The sequence below is a fragment of the Sceloporus occidentalis genome, unplaced genomic scaffold (genome assembly GCF_023333645.1).
Source record: "Sceloporus occidentalis isolate IW3139 unplaced genomic scaffold, rSceOcc1.0.p SCAF_112, whole genome shotgun sequence".
NCBI classification, from domain to species: Eukaryota; Metazoa; Chordata; class Lepidosauria; order Squamata; family Phrynosomatidae; genus Sceloporus; species Sceloporus occidentalis.
In genome coordinates, this window is record NW_028317092.1 from 962,134 (window position 1) to 979,581 (window position 17,448).

General features: G+C 41.6%; 1 protein-coding gene across 1 annotated transcript in view; it reads right to left on the reverse strand.

Annotated features, from left to right (window-relative positions):
• The window catches only part of LOC149282563 (uncharacterized), a 28,010-nt gene extending 10,782 nt beyond the window's left edge, over positions 1 to 17,228 (reverse strand). Inside the window, exons 1-18 of the mRNA XM_089498059.1 lie at positions 17,183 to 17,228; positions 15,632 to 15,730; positions 14,215 to 14,303; positions 13,622 to 13,699; positions 13,241 to 13,429; positions 12,702 to 12,788; positions 12,418 to 12,529; positions 12,006 to 12,071; positions 10,870 to 10,943; positions 10,395 to 10,472; positions 9,473 to 9,570; positions 5,791 to 5,877; positions 4,550 to 4,728; positions 4,321 to 4,469; positions 3,209 to 3,423; positions 2,765 to 2,869; positions 1,182 to 1,446; positions 262 to 1,076 (exon numbers count right to left, since the gene is read on the reverse strand). Coding sequence (XP_089354185.1) covers positions 262 to 1,076; positions 1,182 to 1,446; positions 2,765 to 2,869; positions 3,209 to 3,423; positions 4,321 to 4,469; positions 4,550 to 4,728; positions 5,791 to 5,877; positions 9,473 to 9,570; positions 10,395 to 10,472; positions 10,870 to 10,943; positions 12,006 to 12,071; positions 12,418 to 12,529; positions 12,702 to 12,788; positions 13,241 to 13,429; positions 13,622 to 13,699; positions 14,215 to 14,303; positions 15,632 to 15,730; positions 17,183 to 17,228 — 2,831 coding nt within the window. The remainder of the gene's footprint in view (positions 1 to 261; positions 1,077 to 1,181; positions 1,447 to 2,764; positions 2,870 to 3,208; positions 3,424 to 4,320; positions 4,470 to 4,549; positions 4,729 to 5,790; positions 5,878 to 9,472; positions 9,571 to 10,394; positions 10,473 to 10,869; positions 10,944 to 12,005; positions 12,072 to 12,417; positions 12,530 to 12,701; positions 12,789 to 13,240; positions 13,430 to 13,621; positions 13,700 to 14,214; positions 14,304 to 15,631; positions 15,731 to 17,182) is intronic.
• Positions 17,229 to 17,448: the final 220 nt, after the last annotated feature.

Here is a 17,448-nt window from a genome sequence, read left to right on the forward strand (position 1 = left end):
ACAGAGTACTATGAAGTGCCACATATCAGCCAATAATACCATCACCTACTGTAAATTCTAAATGGACAGGAATCTAATTACAAATTTTCTTCTTACATAAAATTAAATTATAAACCGATTCCTTATTTATAAAAATAAACTGATTAGCTAGAAATATTGACTAGGTAAAACAAGAACGTATGGGTTTACTTTTACCTCAAATATTCAGTGTTAGCCTTTGCTGCCTTTATCTTTGCATATTCTTGTTGGTTATTTAAGTCTGCTTCGGTTTTAGCGGTTACTTTTTGGAGCTCGCAAAGTTGCAGCTCCAATTTATCCTTGGTTTCAGCTGCAACTTTCTGTTGCTCCTGTAGTTGCAGTTCCAAGTTCTTCTTGGTTTTCTCTGAGGCTACATGTAGCTCATTAATCTGCTGCTCCAGACTTTCCTTTACTTTGGCTGCAATTTCTTGCTGCTCCTGGAATTGCACTTCCAAGCTTTCCCTGTTCTCTAAGGCAATTTGTAGCTCATTAATTTGCTGCTGCAAACTTTCCTTTGCTGCAATCTCTTGCTGCTCCTGGAGCTGAATTTCCATGGTTTCCTTCTTCTCTAAGGCCATCTGTAGCTCGTTAATTTGCTCCTCCAAGTAGGTCTTTGTTTTGGCAGCAACTTCTTGCTGCTCCAAGAGTTGCAACTGCAAGCTTTCCTTTGAGGCTATTTGTAGTGCATTAATTTGCTGCTCCAAACCTTCCTTTGCTTTGGCTGCAATCTCTTGCTGCTCCTGGAATTGCACTTCCAAGCTTTCTCTGGTCTTTAAGGCAATTTGTAGTTCGTTAATTTGCTGCTCCAAACTTTCCTTTGTTTTAGCTGCAATGTCTTGCTGCTCCTGGAGTTGCATTTCCAAGCTTTGCTTTTTCTCTAAGGCTATTTTTACTTCATTAATTTGCTCCTCCAAGTATTTCTTTGTTTTGGCAACAGCTTCTTGCTGCTCCAAGAGCTGCAACTCCAAGCTTTCCTTTGTTTTCTCTGAGGCTATTTGTAGCGCATTAATTTGCTGCTCCAAACTTTCCTTTGCTTTGGCTGCAATCTCTTGCTGCTCCTGGAGTTGCACTTCCAAGTTTTCCTTTTCCTCTAAGGCTACTTGTAGGTCGTTAATTTCCTGCTGCAAACATTTCTTGGTTTTTGCAGCATCTTCTAGCTGTGCCTGAAGTTGCACCTCAAACCTTTCTTTCGTTTTCTCGGAAGCTACTTGAAGCTCGTTAATTTGCTCCAGGAAGCAATCCTTGGTTTTGGCTGCTGCTTCACTAGTATGTAAAAGTTTTTGTTCCATGTCTTCTTTTGTCTGTGTTGCCTGTTGAAGAAGTTGCTGCTTTGCTTCATTATTTTTCTGTGCCTCGTTAAGTTCCACAAGTAGAGACAAATTTGTAGACTTCAGAGATTCTATTTCTGTTGTGACTGAATTCCTGAAACTATAAAATTAAATCAGACTTTAAAATATGCTTACAAGGCATTTAATTCACATTTTATGCAAGTTTCAATAATTGTCAACATTCAATCTTGCATAATGAAGATGTGATTGATATTTAATCCTTTATTGCACTGGAATTTCTCTGTTCCAGTGCAATATTTCCACGCACAATCCATAAACATTGTATTTGGTTGTGTGACCCCCCGCCCCCATCTTTAAGCATTTAGGTAAAATAAAAAGAAAATACCTCTGCATCTAGACAAGGGTTAAACTTTTAGATACAAGAGAGCTTTCCAGTAAAATGAGCATGCGAAAACATTACTTGGCTGATAAACAACTGGCAATTCAATGACAGTTAAAGGTAAATCTGTTTTGTTTCCATAGCCAGGAAATAACATACAATTGTGTGCTTGGCTGACTCAAATGCGCATTACAACTACTATAGATCTCGAAACTGGACTTAAAGCAGAATGGGGCATGTTGGATGCCACCATCAATACCAGACATGTTCAGCACATTGATGCATTTTAATTGATTGATTAATGTAAGATTTCAGAACAATTACAATTCCACATACTTAATAAAACTAAGTTCCCATTATGTTTCCATGCTAGCGGGTGCAGCAATCATTTGTCATAGAATGTGCAAAATAAAAAAATGTCACCTTCAGCAGAAGATCAGTAATTGTGACAGTAGGGATACAGGCAGGCAAACAGAGGCCAGCAAATTAATTTGGTTACCCATGTTATAAGTGATTGCACTTTTTATTTTTTTATTTTTTTAAATAATTACCCACTTTTAAACCATGTTTTAATCTTAAAACAACTGCAAAGGCTGAAAGAGACACATTTCTGAATTTGCACATCTATTAATAACCTAATATCCAAAGGGAATAGAAGAGAAACAAGCCTCAAAACAATGAATGATACAAGCAGCACAAAACTGCTAGGAAATTAAAGGGTAACATTCAGAAGAGAATACAAATTCAATAAAAGTGATGCAAGACTAACCGGACTGACAATAGTATAAGGTTCATAGTTAAAACGTGCTTAAACCCGTGTGTTTACAAACGCTTACGGATTTAGGCTTTTTTAGCCCACTAGGTAGCTTTGTTACCATATTTCCTTTGGTGGTCATAATTTGGGATTTACGCTCTGGTGTACACACCATGATTAGTATAATCCCTGCGCAACCTAGCCTCTTGTAGCTTTTTCTAAGCCTTGTTAAGGTGTTTGGTAAAATAGGATATCGGTAATACACAAAATGACTGGAAGCGATTGCATTGTATCTGTAGTGTCTGTCACTAAAGAAAATCGCACCTTTCAAGTTCTGTAAGTTTAAGCAGTGTATTGCAGTGTGCTTCTTCCAAACGTAAACATTTTTTTCTGTGCTTTTCTTTAAGGTTTTCAAGCTCTGCAGTTTTCCTACGATAAAACAAACAAGGTCAGTAATGAACCTTTTCTAGATAAAAGTACTGTGTTTGCACAATGACAATAGGATTACATACTAAACTTCACACTTATCAGACCCAAAATGCAAACATGGCCAGTTAGATTCACAACATGCGGAGTGTTCAAGTTATTAGGCAAGGAGTTTGTCATTCAGGTTTGACTGCAGCCTACAGTCAATTAACCACATAGTCCTGTGGTGAACTGCAGCCGTCTAGGGTTACAAACGTTTATACGGAACCAACAGTTATGGTTCAAATCTAACAAGGGGTTAAGCAACATTTTCTTAGTTGTACCAGAAAAACAAAAACCTACTCTTTCAGGGTTTTTTCAAGATGAGCCATCTCCTCTACTCTCTGCTTGTTATCCTGTTCCAGATGACAAATTAATTTATCTGCCTGCTCTTCAGCAAGCTGCAACCTGTCAAGTTCATCAAGCACGCCTTCCAATTCCTCTTCCAGCAGGTGGCGCTCTTTCGTCATCTCTTGCTGAATGTTCTGCATTTCCAAACGTAGAGAAAGTGACAATTCCTGAAAAAGAAGTTTGCACCTTACCTCTTTTTTGTATGTAGCATTTCTAGATTGCAAGATAAGCAATTCTACTGTAATATTATACACATAGAATTTGACAGCAGATAAGCAGATTCTGCTCATCTGGCATTCACATTTTTCCTAATATAGATTTACCGTATTCATTCCATTACAAGACGACCCCCAAAATTTGAATATTAATTTAGGAAAAAAAGAAAAAGCATGAATAGAAGACTACCCTATAAGAAAAGTTTGTGTTTTTATTTCCTTTTATTTGCCAGCCTGCCCCCCCAGTCATGCACATCTGCCCCACAGCTTGCTACTCTCTGCCCCCAGATATGCCTTATGCCCCCCCTATACACCACTCTGACCCCCTGATATGCCACATTGCCCCCCCAGGTATGCCTTACCCCCCCCCCAGGTATGCTTTACAACACCCGATGCATCCTAGACTTGTCAGCCGTGCTCCAGACTCCCTGGTGTCAAGACACTTCTACTGGGGCTTCTGTGTCGGAGCACCGGAAGGTCACGTTCCCCGGCTGCCAGAGAGAAGGATCCGGGTCTCCTGCAGCGCTGCGGGTGAACCTTCTCTCTGGCAGGCGGTGAACATCTGCGCAATGCAAGCAGACAACCTCTGCTGCTGCCGGTACTTCTGCTGTGAAGTACCGGAAAGTCACGTGAATTCATAGAAGTACCGGCGGAAGTAGCGGAGGTTGTATGAGCGCATCGCACAGATGTCTACCAGCTGCCAGAGAGGAGGATACAGGTCCCCTGCAGCTCTGTGGGGGATCTGGATCTTAGTCTTATAGTCAGACCTCTATCAGAGGTCTGATTAGAAGATGACCTTGAATATAAGACGAGTGGTATTTTTCAGAGCATTTGCAAACCACTACTTACCTCTTCTTTCTTTAACTTTGCACACAGTTCCCCCTCTTTCATCCGTAATGCCTGGTGTCTTTCTTCACCTTGGCTTAGTCGCTGTTTAAGCATTTCTATCTCTGCATTTAAGCATTCACCTCTTGCTTGACTTTCAAAAAGGTGTTTCTCTGGAAATCAAATTACAAAATTGTATGAATGCCAACATCATCAACGCATTATCCATAAACAGAGGCTTTTGTAAAGATACCTTTATCCTGAATTTGTTGAACATACTGCTCTTCAAGCTCTTGTATTTTTGTTAAGAGTTCCTGCTCCCTTTGGCGGAAAAGATCTTTTTGGTTTATTTTTTCTAGTTCCTTCTGCTTCAGTAGCTCTCCCATCTCGTCTACATCCAATTTATGCTTTTCAGCTCGTGCCACAACTTCACTGCAAGGAAGTACAGAGTATAATTAGTTTGTGTCTTTTTGCACGTCTGCTGAGATGGTATTGCAAGACTACTTTGGGTGATAACATATAAAATAATCAATTTTAGTAGTGCGAAACAATTACATGTATGCAAGATGAACAATGATATCCAGGCAACAAACTTGCGATTGGCTGCTGCTCTTACCATGCCACAGAGCGCGTACTGAAAGGGACAGCCCAAAAAAAGAATCCACATTAAAGTACACCAAGCATTAATATGCATAAAAGGTAGAAGCTACTGAAGTAGCCAATAAGTGTTGGCGTTGGGGCTGACTAGAATTAGGGCCTGACTTATGTTTTATGTCCTGCAAGAAAAATAGCTGCAGGGTTGGCAAAGGGACAAATGCATATGGAGGAATATACAGAATCCCTCCACACATTTGCAAGGGGAGACATGAAAACATTTAAAGGGAAATATTGGAGAATTTACCTCAACTCTTCCAAAGCAGCAGCCAGCTTCCTTTCAGTTTCAACTTTTTCTCCCACCAAGTTGCATTTTTCTTGATCGGCTGCAAGACTAACAAGATAATTAAGGAAATAAGTTAACCGATATGCCTTATACCAACCCCCTATATGCCACTCTGGCCCCCAGATATGCCGATTGGCCCCCGGATATGCTTTATAACCCCCGATGCATCCCTAGACGTGTCCCTTGTGCTCCAGACTCCTTGGTATCAAGTTGGGGCGCAACCTCTGCTGCTACCACGCACTTCCACTGGGGCTTCTATGACTGAGCAGCAAAAGGTCACAGCAACGCTCCTTCATAGAAGCCCCAGCGGAAGTGTCAGGTAGCAGCGGAGGTTGCCTATGCGCGTCACGCACACGTTCCCCCGGCTGCCAGAGAGAAGGATCCGAGTCTCCTGCAGCACTGTGGGGAATCCTCCTCTCTGGCAGGCGGTGAACATCTGCCCACTGCTGCTGCTACTTCTGCTGGGACATTGGAACTGACAGCAATATGAACTTGGGAAAAACCAGTAATACTAAAAACATTTTGCGATTGGTGTCACAAATTGGAGAATTTACCTCATCTCTTCCAAAGCAGCAGCCAGCTTCCGTTCAGTTTCAACTTTTTCTCCCACCAAGCTGAATTTTTCTTGATCGGCTGCAAGACTAAGATAATTAGGGGAATAATTTAACTTGAAGTTCATTGCAATACATTTATGCAATTGTTTTTTTACAATAGGTTGACAATCAAGCCAAAAATAGCCCCCCATTAAAATAAAGGATTTAATTACATAAACCTTTAAGTGCTATGTATACAAAGTTGTGTTTATGCCAAGCTGTGAATGTACAACCAAAAGGGTCTTATAACTTAAGGCTAGAATAACTTGTTTACATCAAGATATTAAACCTTAATCAGCTCGTTGTGATAAAGGATTTTATGAATCCACGTGGAGTTGAGCATTTACCACAAACTTTTAAACTGAGAATACGAGGAGATTTTAAGAGCGGCGTTATGAATTTTTTTTTATTTTTCTCATTAGTGCTAGGTAGGGCTGCAACCAGTGTTCCCTCTAAGCTGTGCGCTTGTGCGCACGCACATAGCTTTTTTAGAGAGCGCACACGTCCAAAAATTGTGCGCACAACAGTTTTTCCCCAAAAAAGAAAAAAATAATCATTTTCTTGAAACTTTATGCGGCGCGGATATTGTGCACACAAAATGTTTGCTCTGAAAATTTTTGCACAAGAGACATTTTCTGCGCACGCCAGCTAAGAAAAATTAGATGGAACATTGGCTGCAACAAACGATTTTAATAATTGATTGGCCGGCCGATTATTTTTTTATTAATTGATTAATTGGATAAAAAAAAAAATTCAAATTTTTTTTTTATTTAAAATAACGTAATAAAAAACGTACAATTTACACTTTCATCTCTTTATCGCAATGGCCTCTCTATTCACCTTCTTATTTTACTGACATAAAAGCTACAAGAACCCAAACGGTGTTTCTCAAACTAGGTTTTAATATGAATTAATATTTAATAACTTTGTATGTTAACTATTTTTCATATTTAATAAAAACTGAGAAAAAAAGCCTCGTTTATATTTTCTTTTATTTACCAAACTGCCCCCAGCTATGCACATCTGACCCCAGCTTGCCACTCTGCCCCCAGATATGCCTAATACCGCCTATATGCCAGAGATGTCACTGTGCCCCCGATATGCCTTATACTCCTTATATGCCAGTGATATGCAACTGAGCCCCCTGATATACCTTTTACCCTCTCTCCCCCCCTCCCATTCACCACTCTGCCTCTCTCCCCCCTCCCATTCACCACTCTGCCTCTCTCCCCCCTCCCATTCACCACTCTGCCTCTCTCCCCCCCCTCCCATTCACCACTCTGCCTCTCTCCCCCCCTCCCATTCACCACTCTGCCTCTCTCCCCCCCTCCCATTCACCATTCTCCCCCGCTCTCTCCACCAAATGTATCGGTTTGTCTTAGTCTGTCAATTCTTGTCTTGTCATATCCCTTGAATTTATGTATTGTATTGTATTAAGCGCTGCGTAAACTGTTGGCGCTATATAAATAAAGGATAATAATAATAATAATAATACCCCCAGATATGCCTAATATTGATATGCCTTATACCCACTATATGCCACTGTGCCCCCTGATATGCCTTATAACTTCCAATATGCCACTCGCCCCTGATATGCCTTATACCTCCCTATATGCCACTGTGCACCCGGATATGCCACTCCGCCTCCCATAAATGCCCTGCACCACCCTGAAATTCATTACACTCCCTGATTCACCACTCTGCCTCTCCCAGATATGCCACTCTGAAATTATACCCTCTATAGACCACTCTACCTCACCCTATACATCACTCTAACTCCCCCAGATATGCCACTCTGCTACCCTGAAATTCATTATACCCCCATTCACCACTCTGCCCATTCACCACTCTGCCTCTCTCCCCCCCCTCCCATTCACCACTCTGCCTCTCCCCCCCCTCCCATTCACCACTCTGCCTCTCTCCCCCCCCCTCCCATTCACCACTCTGCCTCTCCCCCCCCGCCTCCCATTCACCACTCTGCCTCTCCCCCCCGCCTCCCATTCACCACTCTGCCTCTCCCCCCCCGCCTCCCATTCACCACTCTGCCTCTCCCACCCTCCTCCCATTCACCACTCTGCCTCTCCCCCCCTCCCATTCCATTCACCACTCTGCCTCTCCCCCCCTCCTCCCATTCACCACTCTGCCTCTCCCCCCCTCCTCCCATTCACCACTCTGCCTCTCCCCCCCCTCCCATTCACCACTCTGCCTCTCTCCCCCCCTCCCATTCACCACTCTGCCTCTCTCCCCCCCCTCCCATTCACCACTCTGCCTCTCTCCCCCCCTCCCATTCACCACTCTGCCTCTCTCCCCCCCCTCCCATTCACCACTCTGCCTCTCTCCCCCCCCTCCCATTCACCACTCTGCCTCTCCCCCCCCTCCCATTCACCACTCTGCCTCTCCCCCCCCTCCCATTCACCACTCTGCCTCTCTCCCCCCCCTCCCATTCACCACTCTGCCTCTCCCCCCCCTCCCATTCACCACTCTGCCTCTCCCCCCCCTCCCATTCACCACTCTGCCTCTCTCCCCCCCCCCTCCCATTCACCACTCTGCCTCTCTCCCCCCCCTCCCATTCACCACTCTGCCTCTCTCCCCCCCTCCCATTCACCACTCTGCCTCTCCCCCCTCCCATTCACCACTCTGCCTCTCCCCCCCTCCCATTCACCACTCTGCCTCTCCCCCCCCTCCCATTCACCACTCTGCCTCTCCCCCCTCCCATTCACCACTCTGCCTCTCCCCCCCCTCCCATTCACCACTCTGCCTCTCCCCCCCTCCCATTCACCACTCTGCCTCTCTCCCCCCCCCTCCCATTCACCACTCTGCCTCTCTCCCCCCCCCTCCCATTCACCACTCTGCCTCTCCCCCCCTCCCATTCACCACTCTGCCTCTCTCCCCCCCTCCCATTCACCACTCTGCCTCTCTCCCCCCCTCCCATTCACCACTCTGCCTCTCTCCCCCCCTCCCATTCACCACTCTGCCTCTCTCCCCCCCCTCCCATTCACCACTCTGCCTCTCTCCCCCCCTCCCATTCACCACTCTGCCTCTCTCCCCCCCTCCCATTCACCACTCTGCCTCCTCCCCCCTCCCATACACTGCTCTGCGCCTCTCCCGACTCCATGGTGTTTTGTGAGCCTCCATTGCTGACAGGCACTTTCACTGGAGCTTCATAGAAGCCACAGACCCCCACCAGCTGACAGAGGATGATCCTCTGCAGGAGACCTCGATTCTGTCAGCCGGTGGGGGTCTGCACGATGCGCACAGACAGCCTCTGTTACTCCCCTTCACTTCCGCTGGGGCTTCTACATCATGTGATGCTGCCACTGCATCGCAGGAGCATTAGTGGAGGGGAGAGGCGGAAGTTGTCTGTGCGCATCGCACAGACACCCACCAACTGACAGTGAGGGGAATCCAGGTCCCCTGCAGCGTTGCGGGGGATCTGGATTCTAATGTTATAATCAGATCTGTTTGAGGTCGGATTATTTAAAGGAGGAGTTTTTCCAGAGCATTTGCTCTGAAAAAAACTTTATAAAATCGATAAAAATAGATTTGACTAATCGATAATGAGAATAGTTGTCAACGATTTTCATTATCGAATTTATCGATTAGTTGTTGCAGCCCTAATTAATGCCAATTAAAATAGTCTTACAGTTGTTCCTCAAGCTTGGTAACTTGTTGCAGTGTTTGTTCCAAGCTCATCTGTGCTTCGTGAAGACCGTTTTCTAGTTCTTCTTGTTTTGCAAGCAACTAAAAAGAATGATTTACTGAATGAGCAAATTTCAACAATCGGGTTTATGCCGGGTCAAAAGCAACAAAATCCTCTAATTTACAGGAGCACAGAAAGAAAAATATCATATATCACCTATGCCAATATGGAGTCTAAGATTAAGCACCCATGGTTTTACAGGCTCCCCTTCATTTGTTTGAACACTCTGCTCATTTCCAACTCTGTCAAAACAGTGATTTGTGTTTGTGTCCACGACTTATTCATATCAACATAACTATTTTACTTGCTTGCTATATATCAATGGTGACATAAGTATAAACATATTTAGTTATATCAGCTGTTGTGATAAGGGAAAACCAGTATATTCAAAGATAAGTCTAGCTCAGATAAGCTGATAAAAAGATGATTAAGTATGAAAATAAACAGGGTACTGAGTGGCGTAGTGTCTATAAATGTCAGCGTTATTCGATGCCCTGAGAGCAGACTCAGAGGAAGGCGCCATTCTTTAAAAAAAAAAAAAAAAAAAAATGTTCAACAGAATTGGTGCCCTCTTTCATATTGTCTGCCCCCCAGCGGTTGGAAAAAGTGTTTTAACTAATTCAATGGGATTTATTTACTAAAAGGTAGGGCTGGGGGGGGATTGTGGTGTCAGCCCCCCCCCCTTAATTATACATTGCGAAGGCGATAACCTTGTGCTTCTGCTGCAGTGAGAGCTTGGCTGGCACCACATTGTCTCCTTGGCTCTTACTCAAGCAGATTCTCAGTGTATATCCTCAGTGACAAACACAAAAGCTGCATACAGAGAGGAGAAGTGCATTACACAAATTAAAATATATAGAATTACCTTGCTTTCATGCAAACGATCGGTTACAGACTGTAACTTGCTTTCATTTTCCTTTAAGCTCACTTCCATGCGCAGTTCCTGGAAAAAGACATCACACCTATAAACATAACTAAACTGATCCATTAAAACTATCTATAAAGGTTAGAGATGTGCAATATAGAGTTTAAGTATTTTAACACTAGGAAATATGTTGCAAAATGTGGAGAACCAAACGTTAGAATGCCCTGTTCTGAAATACTTTGTTTCTGTAGTCAAAAAAGAAGAGTACTACTCATATTTCAAAGGGGAGGGATAATTTAAAATACATAGAAATTTGAAGACACGAACATAAAGAGTACTGCTTCCATGGTAAAGACATGATGCATTTTTATATAAAAACATTATTTGTATGCGTGTGATTACATAGCTTATCTTTTTGTATTCAGCTGTAAGATATACCCATAGCTTAAAAATGCACCTAATGGGTCAAGTTTACCTTCATCTGCTCCTGTGTGTTTGACAGACGTTCTTGAAGATTTTGATGATCTCTTTGTAATTCTTCTAGTAAGCCTAAAAACAAAAAGCGGTATTTAAACAAAAAAAATTAAATTTTATTTGTCTTTCTGCTTTACAGTATGCATACATTAATTTAATACATATGTAAAAGGAATATGTACAGATTCGCATATCTTTTTAACGCAACCAATCACATTTTGGGGTAACTTTTTTCAGATTGGCAACGTCATATATTATACTTTGCACTAACCAAAACTAAACAAAATTCATCCGTTCATTTGAGGACAACGAATTTCGTGCCCTTTCAGTTCGGCTGAAATCTGGAGGGATTTTTTCAAATCAGAAACAAAATTTACTCTCTCACACTCTGGCAACTGCTTCCGTGTCCCTGTATAGTTTTCCATGATTTGTCTTTCCTCTTTGTTCTCTGGTCTCCTTTCTTGGTGCTTCTTGCTGCTATCCACTATAATACTCAAAACAGTGGATCCTCCGCGAACAACCTCTTCCCAAACTAGAGGAATGGGGAGAGGTTGCCCCCGTGGCTCTGCCCTTCTGCGGAAGTACTCCGAGACCATAATGCAGACCGATCTGCAGGGGGGGGGGGGGGTGTGTGTGTCACATTTACCCCCTCTCAATTGTACCCAATAACCATTAGCAAAACTCCCAGGAATTAACTACCCAAGTGGAAGGTAATGAAGGGGTTAATTTTAAAACAAATGTTTTACCTCAATTTAAAATGTATGCCTCTTTCTGCTTTACTACTAGCAAGAGGCATGGAGGTGATCAGATCAGCAAGGCCTTTATAAGCAGTTATTGTATGACAAAGTGACTGTTGTGACTCAATCACATAACTGGCAGTCAGCAATTCGGTCCCAAGAGCCACCACTGTTCAGCGGCATCCCCAGAGGGGGACCTGGCATCAACAAGTACACACAGAGGGGTCAATGAAGGCATACACATGATGTTCTTAACCTCTTAATGCACTACAGTCTACTGAATATATTGCTGCGTGTATGTATGTAAATATATATATTGTGACAGTTTGCAGAGATTAAAGGATCATTATTTACATGTCGTCACAACATTGTTTTGGGCAAACAGGTTAAATAATCTCACTCTTAGCATGGTTCAGCTCCTTTTCCAAGACTTCCCGCTGCATATTTGCTTCAAAATGGCTTTTTTCTACAAAGGGAAAGAACAGTTGTCCTTGAGCATGAATTTTCATTTTTCACATACTATAGCATTTAATTACTAGGTTATATTAGCCCAATCTACAACAAAACTCCTTATACTGACTGGCAAGTGCAGACTCCAGATCTGCATTTTATTGGAAAATCAAGTTTTTGTCAATGCTATTGTATGTTATTCTCAGGGAGAAAAATCATTTTGCACAGGACTTAAACACACCAGCATGTCAGTGATGTCCGTGAGCATACACAACTCCCATATACTCTGTCCATGTTTCCTTTAGTAAATAAACCCCAATGCAGCGTACAAAAATGTGACAAATTATATATAAACAACTCACTGAGAAAGGTGTTTTGCTTCTTAAGAGAGTCTAAAGTTGCACTAGAAGACTCAAGATCACTTTGGAGTAGTTTAATCTGTCCTTCAAACTTTTTCTGGAGACAATTTAACTCCTGCAACAGAGACATTATGTATTTAACTTCAAAATTAAATATACCTTGTGATACTTTCCGCTATATTTAACTTAAAAACGCTATTCTCAGACGCAGAAATCAGCAGCTCACAGCTTCATTATATATAATCATGGTAAAGTTAATCAAATCAGTAACAGCTTGGTAAGCAAACCTTGTCTTTTGTGTCCATTTTATTTTTTGCTTCTATCAGCTCCGCAGACAAACTGTTCAGTCTCTTCTTTGCGCTGTCATCCGAGAACTAGGAGAGAGTAGAGATTGCATGTGCCTGAATTAGAAAGTCTCATGATGTATGCCCTCATTAAAATGGCGTGCTCATTGTATGTCAATATGTTAGTGATTCATCCATTAGCGCTAGATCAGTATTACATAGGAAGATGAAGTTCTTATCTCATTTGCTTATTTGGACATCTAGACATATTTCCAAAAACAGTTGAATAATAAACTCCAACACAGCACATCACATCTCACAATAGCAGTTAAAACATTTTATTGTATAGCAATATTATAAAAATTGTAATCCTAGTAGGGATAAACCTGGACTCTTCTATAGGCAAGATTGTTCATTTGCAAAGAGACCTGGTACTGGAAAGCTGATCCATTGTTTAAAATCTAAACAAAGCACCAAACATATGCAGATGCCAGAAAAATAATGACATGGCCAATCAGTATGCCAGACCATATGAAACATACTTTGGTTTTCAGAAGCTCATTAATTTTGTTTAGTTCAGCAATTTGACGCTCCAGGGAGGCAACGTTTGCCGAAAGGGAAGACTTCTCTCTCATAGCCGTGACCAGTTTGACCTCCATCTTTTTGAATTCCTCCTCCAACGCCTGCAGTTTCTTGTCCTGTTCAGCACGCTCCTTAAACAGTGAGCGAATCTGTATGCGTAACAAGAAAAATGATGAACAATAGTATAAAAGATTTTCACGATAACTTCTTATACGAATACACACAAAAGCAATAGAACTTTGTCAGACGAAACATTTCATTAAGAAATCAAGTATATCGTAGAACTACTGAAGCTGTTTATACATATATATTTTAAAGCTGACATTTTCAGGTTAATGTACCTCTTTTTCCAATAGCTTCTGTTTTTTCATCTCTCTTAGAAACTCTGTATCCTTTTCAGGCTTCTGCCTTAAGTTTGGCTGTGAAACACAAATACTATGTCTGTTATATTTAATCAGGGACTATCTTTTCTTCACTGTATGTCTGTTAATCATACCGTGAACTTAATTGGGTTTAATTAGGGTACCAGCTGCAAGGACATGCTATTTAGTGGTGTATTACTGCAAGATTGTTAATGCAAAATAACAAGCCTCTAAAATAACGGTAGTCCAAGCAATGCTACCTGGCTACAGTATTTTCTTTTACACTTTGGAATCAGACAGGTGAAACTACATAAACCCCCACACACACATACATACACACACACACACATACACACGTTGCCACAAAATCAAGCTATTCTTTCACCTGTGATCTGTTTGCCATATAGTAGCAGCAACTCAGCACATAAAAATGCTGTATGGTTAAATACAGACATCTACAATTTTAGCGTGGCATTTTTCAAATATAGTACAGATATACAGCTACACACTAAGAATATGTAAAAGTATATGTATGAAGATACGAAGATAATCGAAATCAAAACAATCCATACAGTTGAAGCGTGGGATGAGTGTTTTCGCAGACGTACTGGAGAAGTGAATTCATCTTCTTTATCCATATACTGAGCTTCACTGCTGGAATCTATTCCAAAACAAAAAAAAATTGTAACCATAAAGTTTCCAAGCAATTCTACCTGGTTACAGTATAAGTAAAGGGTTATAAGAATCCCACTAATATTTGTATTGGTTTTTTTCCCTTGTTTGTACTTTAAAGGGACACTCTCTCCATCACATGCGTCTTCATTTTCACGCAGATTTTTGCAAATGCATGGGGGATTCTGTATGATGCATTTGGCCCTCAGTCATCCCAGAGTAACGTAATATGCATTCTTCTTTACAGTATAGTGACATTAAACTGTCCTTTTAATTTTGATGGTGAAAGTGTTCTGTAAATCCACAGATACTTATTATAATTTAAAACTTTTCTAGCTTTACAACTTCTTGGATAGACACTTTTATTCTTAGTGCATATGGACTGTTCATTCACAAGAAGTTTTTTTCTCACTGCTCCCTCGCAAAGAATGCCGGCTACTGATACCGAGCGCCAGGATACAACGGCATATCCCAGCGCTCAGCACCGAGGCCGCACGCACAGCGATGGAGCACTGACACAGTGGTCTGTAGGAATAGATCTCGTGCTCCCATGGCAGGAACGTATAAAAAGGTAAATGTGGAGAAAAGAGAGAGATTGATAGCGATAGAAGAGTGTACGTAAATTGAGAGATGGAGAAAGATATAGGGGAGAGATAGAAAGGGGAGATTATGAGAAGGAGGAGAGATGGGCAGAACGGGGGAGATCGTGGCACCAGCACATGGGTTCCAGCTGAGAAGCCAGCAAACACCTTGCACCCATCCTGTTTAAATGTATTTATATCTATTTAGATTAAACAGGATGGGGCAAGGTGTTTGCCGGCTTCTCGGAGGGAACCCTTATGCTGCCGACAATGCCCTTTTCTTTAAGATATGAAAAAAAGGATTAAACGTAATGCAGACTATTATTCAACCTGCTGCATTTATCCCCAACAAGACAATGTGTGTGCATCTATATATCTATATCTGCCAAGCAGTGTGACGTATACATGTATGTATGTACTGGTATTCGTGAGTGTGAATATATTCTTAAGTGTAAGTTATGTCATTTTTCTGGAAGGTGAAAACACCGCACTACACCAGGTGTAGGCACTAATACTTGTTCGCCATTACCGATATAGGATTTAAAAGGAAATGTCAAAGGAAAGATAAAAAAGGAAAGATAACAATGGTGTGTATGTATCTGAAATGTGTAAACACTATAGTCTTGCTTCGTGTACACAACTGTAAAATGTAGGATTTATAAAGGACATATTTGTTGTTGATGTTGATGTGTTTGCCAAAAAAAAAAAAAAAAAAGTATGTTTTTGTTACTCTCACCTTTTTTCGCTCTAAACCGTTGTGACTTCTCAAAAGACACCGGCCCTTTAAGACCATCAGATATCTTGACATCGTATGCTCCAGGTGGAGGTGCACAACCTACAAATAACGGCAAGTTACTTATATGCAGAATGACAAACATTTGAATGTACAAAATTGTAGAGCATATATTGTATCCTTCAAACAATTTACAGATTAAATTAGCAAACTGTTCCCTTCCGATCACATTTAGTCTTGCACGTACACAGAAATGCTTCTAAAACCATACTCTTCATGAGCTTCATCATCCTAGGGCTAATTTGAAAGGTGTGGGGGGGGAGACAGTAACGTACAGCAAGAAAACAAGCACTGGATATATAAGTTTTAGTCTAAGAACATAATATTCAAAGGAGAGAGAATGACTGCTTAGTGTCACTGATTGTTGTGCAATGTTTATCAGATACAATTCACATATTTAAGTGCATCTAGAACAGTCCGAAAGCATGTCTTCAGTTTATTGCATAACCTATGCATATGGCAAAACCTCGAGAACTATAGCATATATGGTCATAATGATTTAAAGACGTGGCTAAAACGCATTGGAATCGTGTGTGTGTGTGAATACACAATTGCACTAAACATCCACACCCGGTTACACAAAACAGACAACTGCATTCTAGGTTCCATTTTTTTTTTTTTTTTATTATTTTTTTTTTTTTTAACTACAATTTTGACAAAACCAAATAAAAGACATCTACAGGCCAAGCCCCAGTATGGGAATACAAGAACGATCGACACAAAAGTACACATATACTAGATGTAGCGGAGATCGTATCACAAGCAGTGCCCTATATTAACTATATGGACCCCCACAAATGTAACTAATCGGGGAAATACAATGTGTTATTGATACATGACATTTATATAGCGGCAGCAGATTCCATAGCGCTGCAACAATAAGGAGGTTGTGGACATCAATGGCAACTTAAAATGACACAATGCGAGTCCACGTACCGGTACAAAGGAAGAGATGCCGCGGCTTCGCAAGTTCAGTCTATTTGTACGAGGGAGTTTAGACTTTCAAATAATTCTTAAAGTAACACGAATTTAACCCATTACATAATGCTCGATAAAGGAAACACCCTTATCACCGTATCCAGGAACTCTCAGTATTTACCTCCTAGTCTCAGAGCAAAGGGGCAGATTCCAAGGGTCTCACAGTCTGGAGCGGACTCCTTCCTGTTCTGCATTGCTGGGATCATTTAGGGGCTTCTGCTCTTGATATTTTATTAGTTATATAATGCTGCTTGAATGCAGGTGACGCAATTAAGTGCATCATTAAATGACAGGTCATAGATTCCATGAGGATTAGTATGAAAGCCATTGACACATTTAGCGCGTAACTACATTTTAAATACTTAGTATTTTTATCAGTATCAGCTTATTCAGAAAGTTCCAAGGTATGCGAATCAGTCACACCTTCGCGAACCATTTCTTCATCACGAGACACCAACAGCTGAGGGAAAATTCCGCTCCAGAAACACCAATGTTCCATGTTAGTGTCATACTCACCAACATGGTCGTTAAACCGTTTTATAGGCGCTTTGGGAAAAGACATTTCTAAAGCCGTAGATTTCCAGTCACGTTAGTTCGCTACTAAAACATAAACAACGAAAAACATAGGAGGTGGATGAAAAACCCAGACAGCTTGCTCGCCGCTTTAAAAACTGCTCCTAGCCTTCACAACCAATGCCGAAGCAGCTCCCGGCTATCCGTGGGCCAGCCAACCAATCATAAAAGCAGAATACGAATCCAACTTTGGCACCCAATAGCGTCGT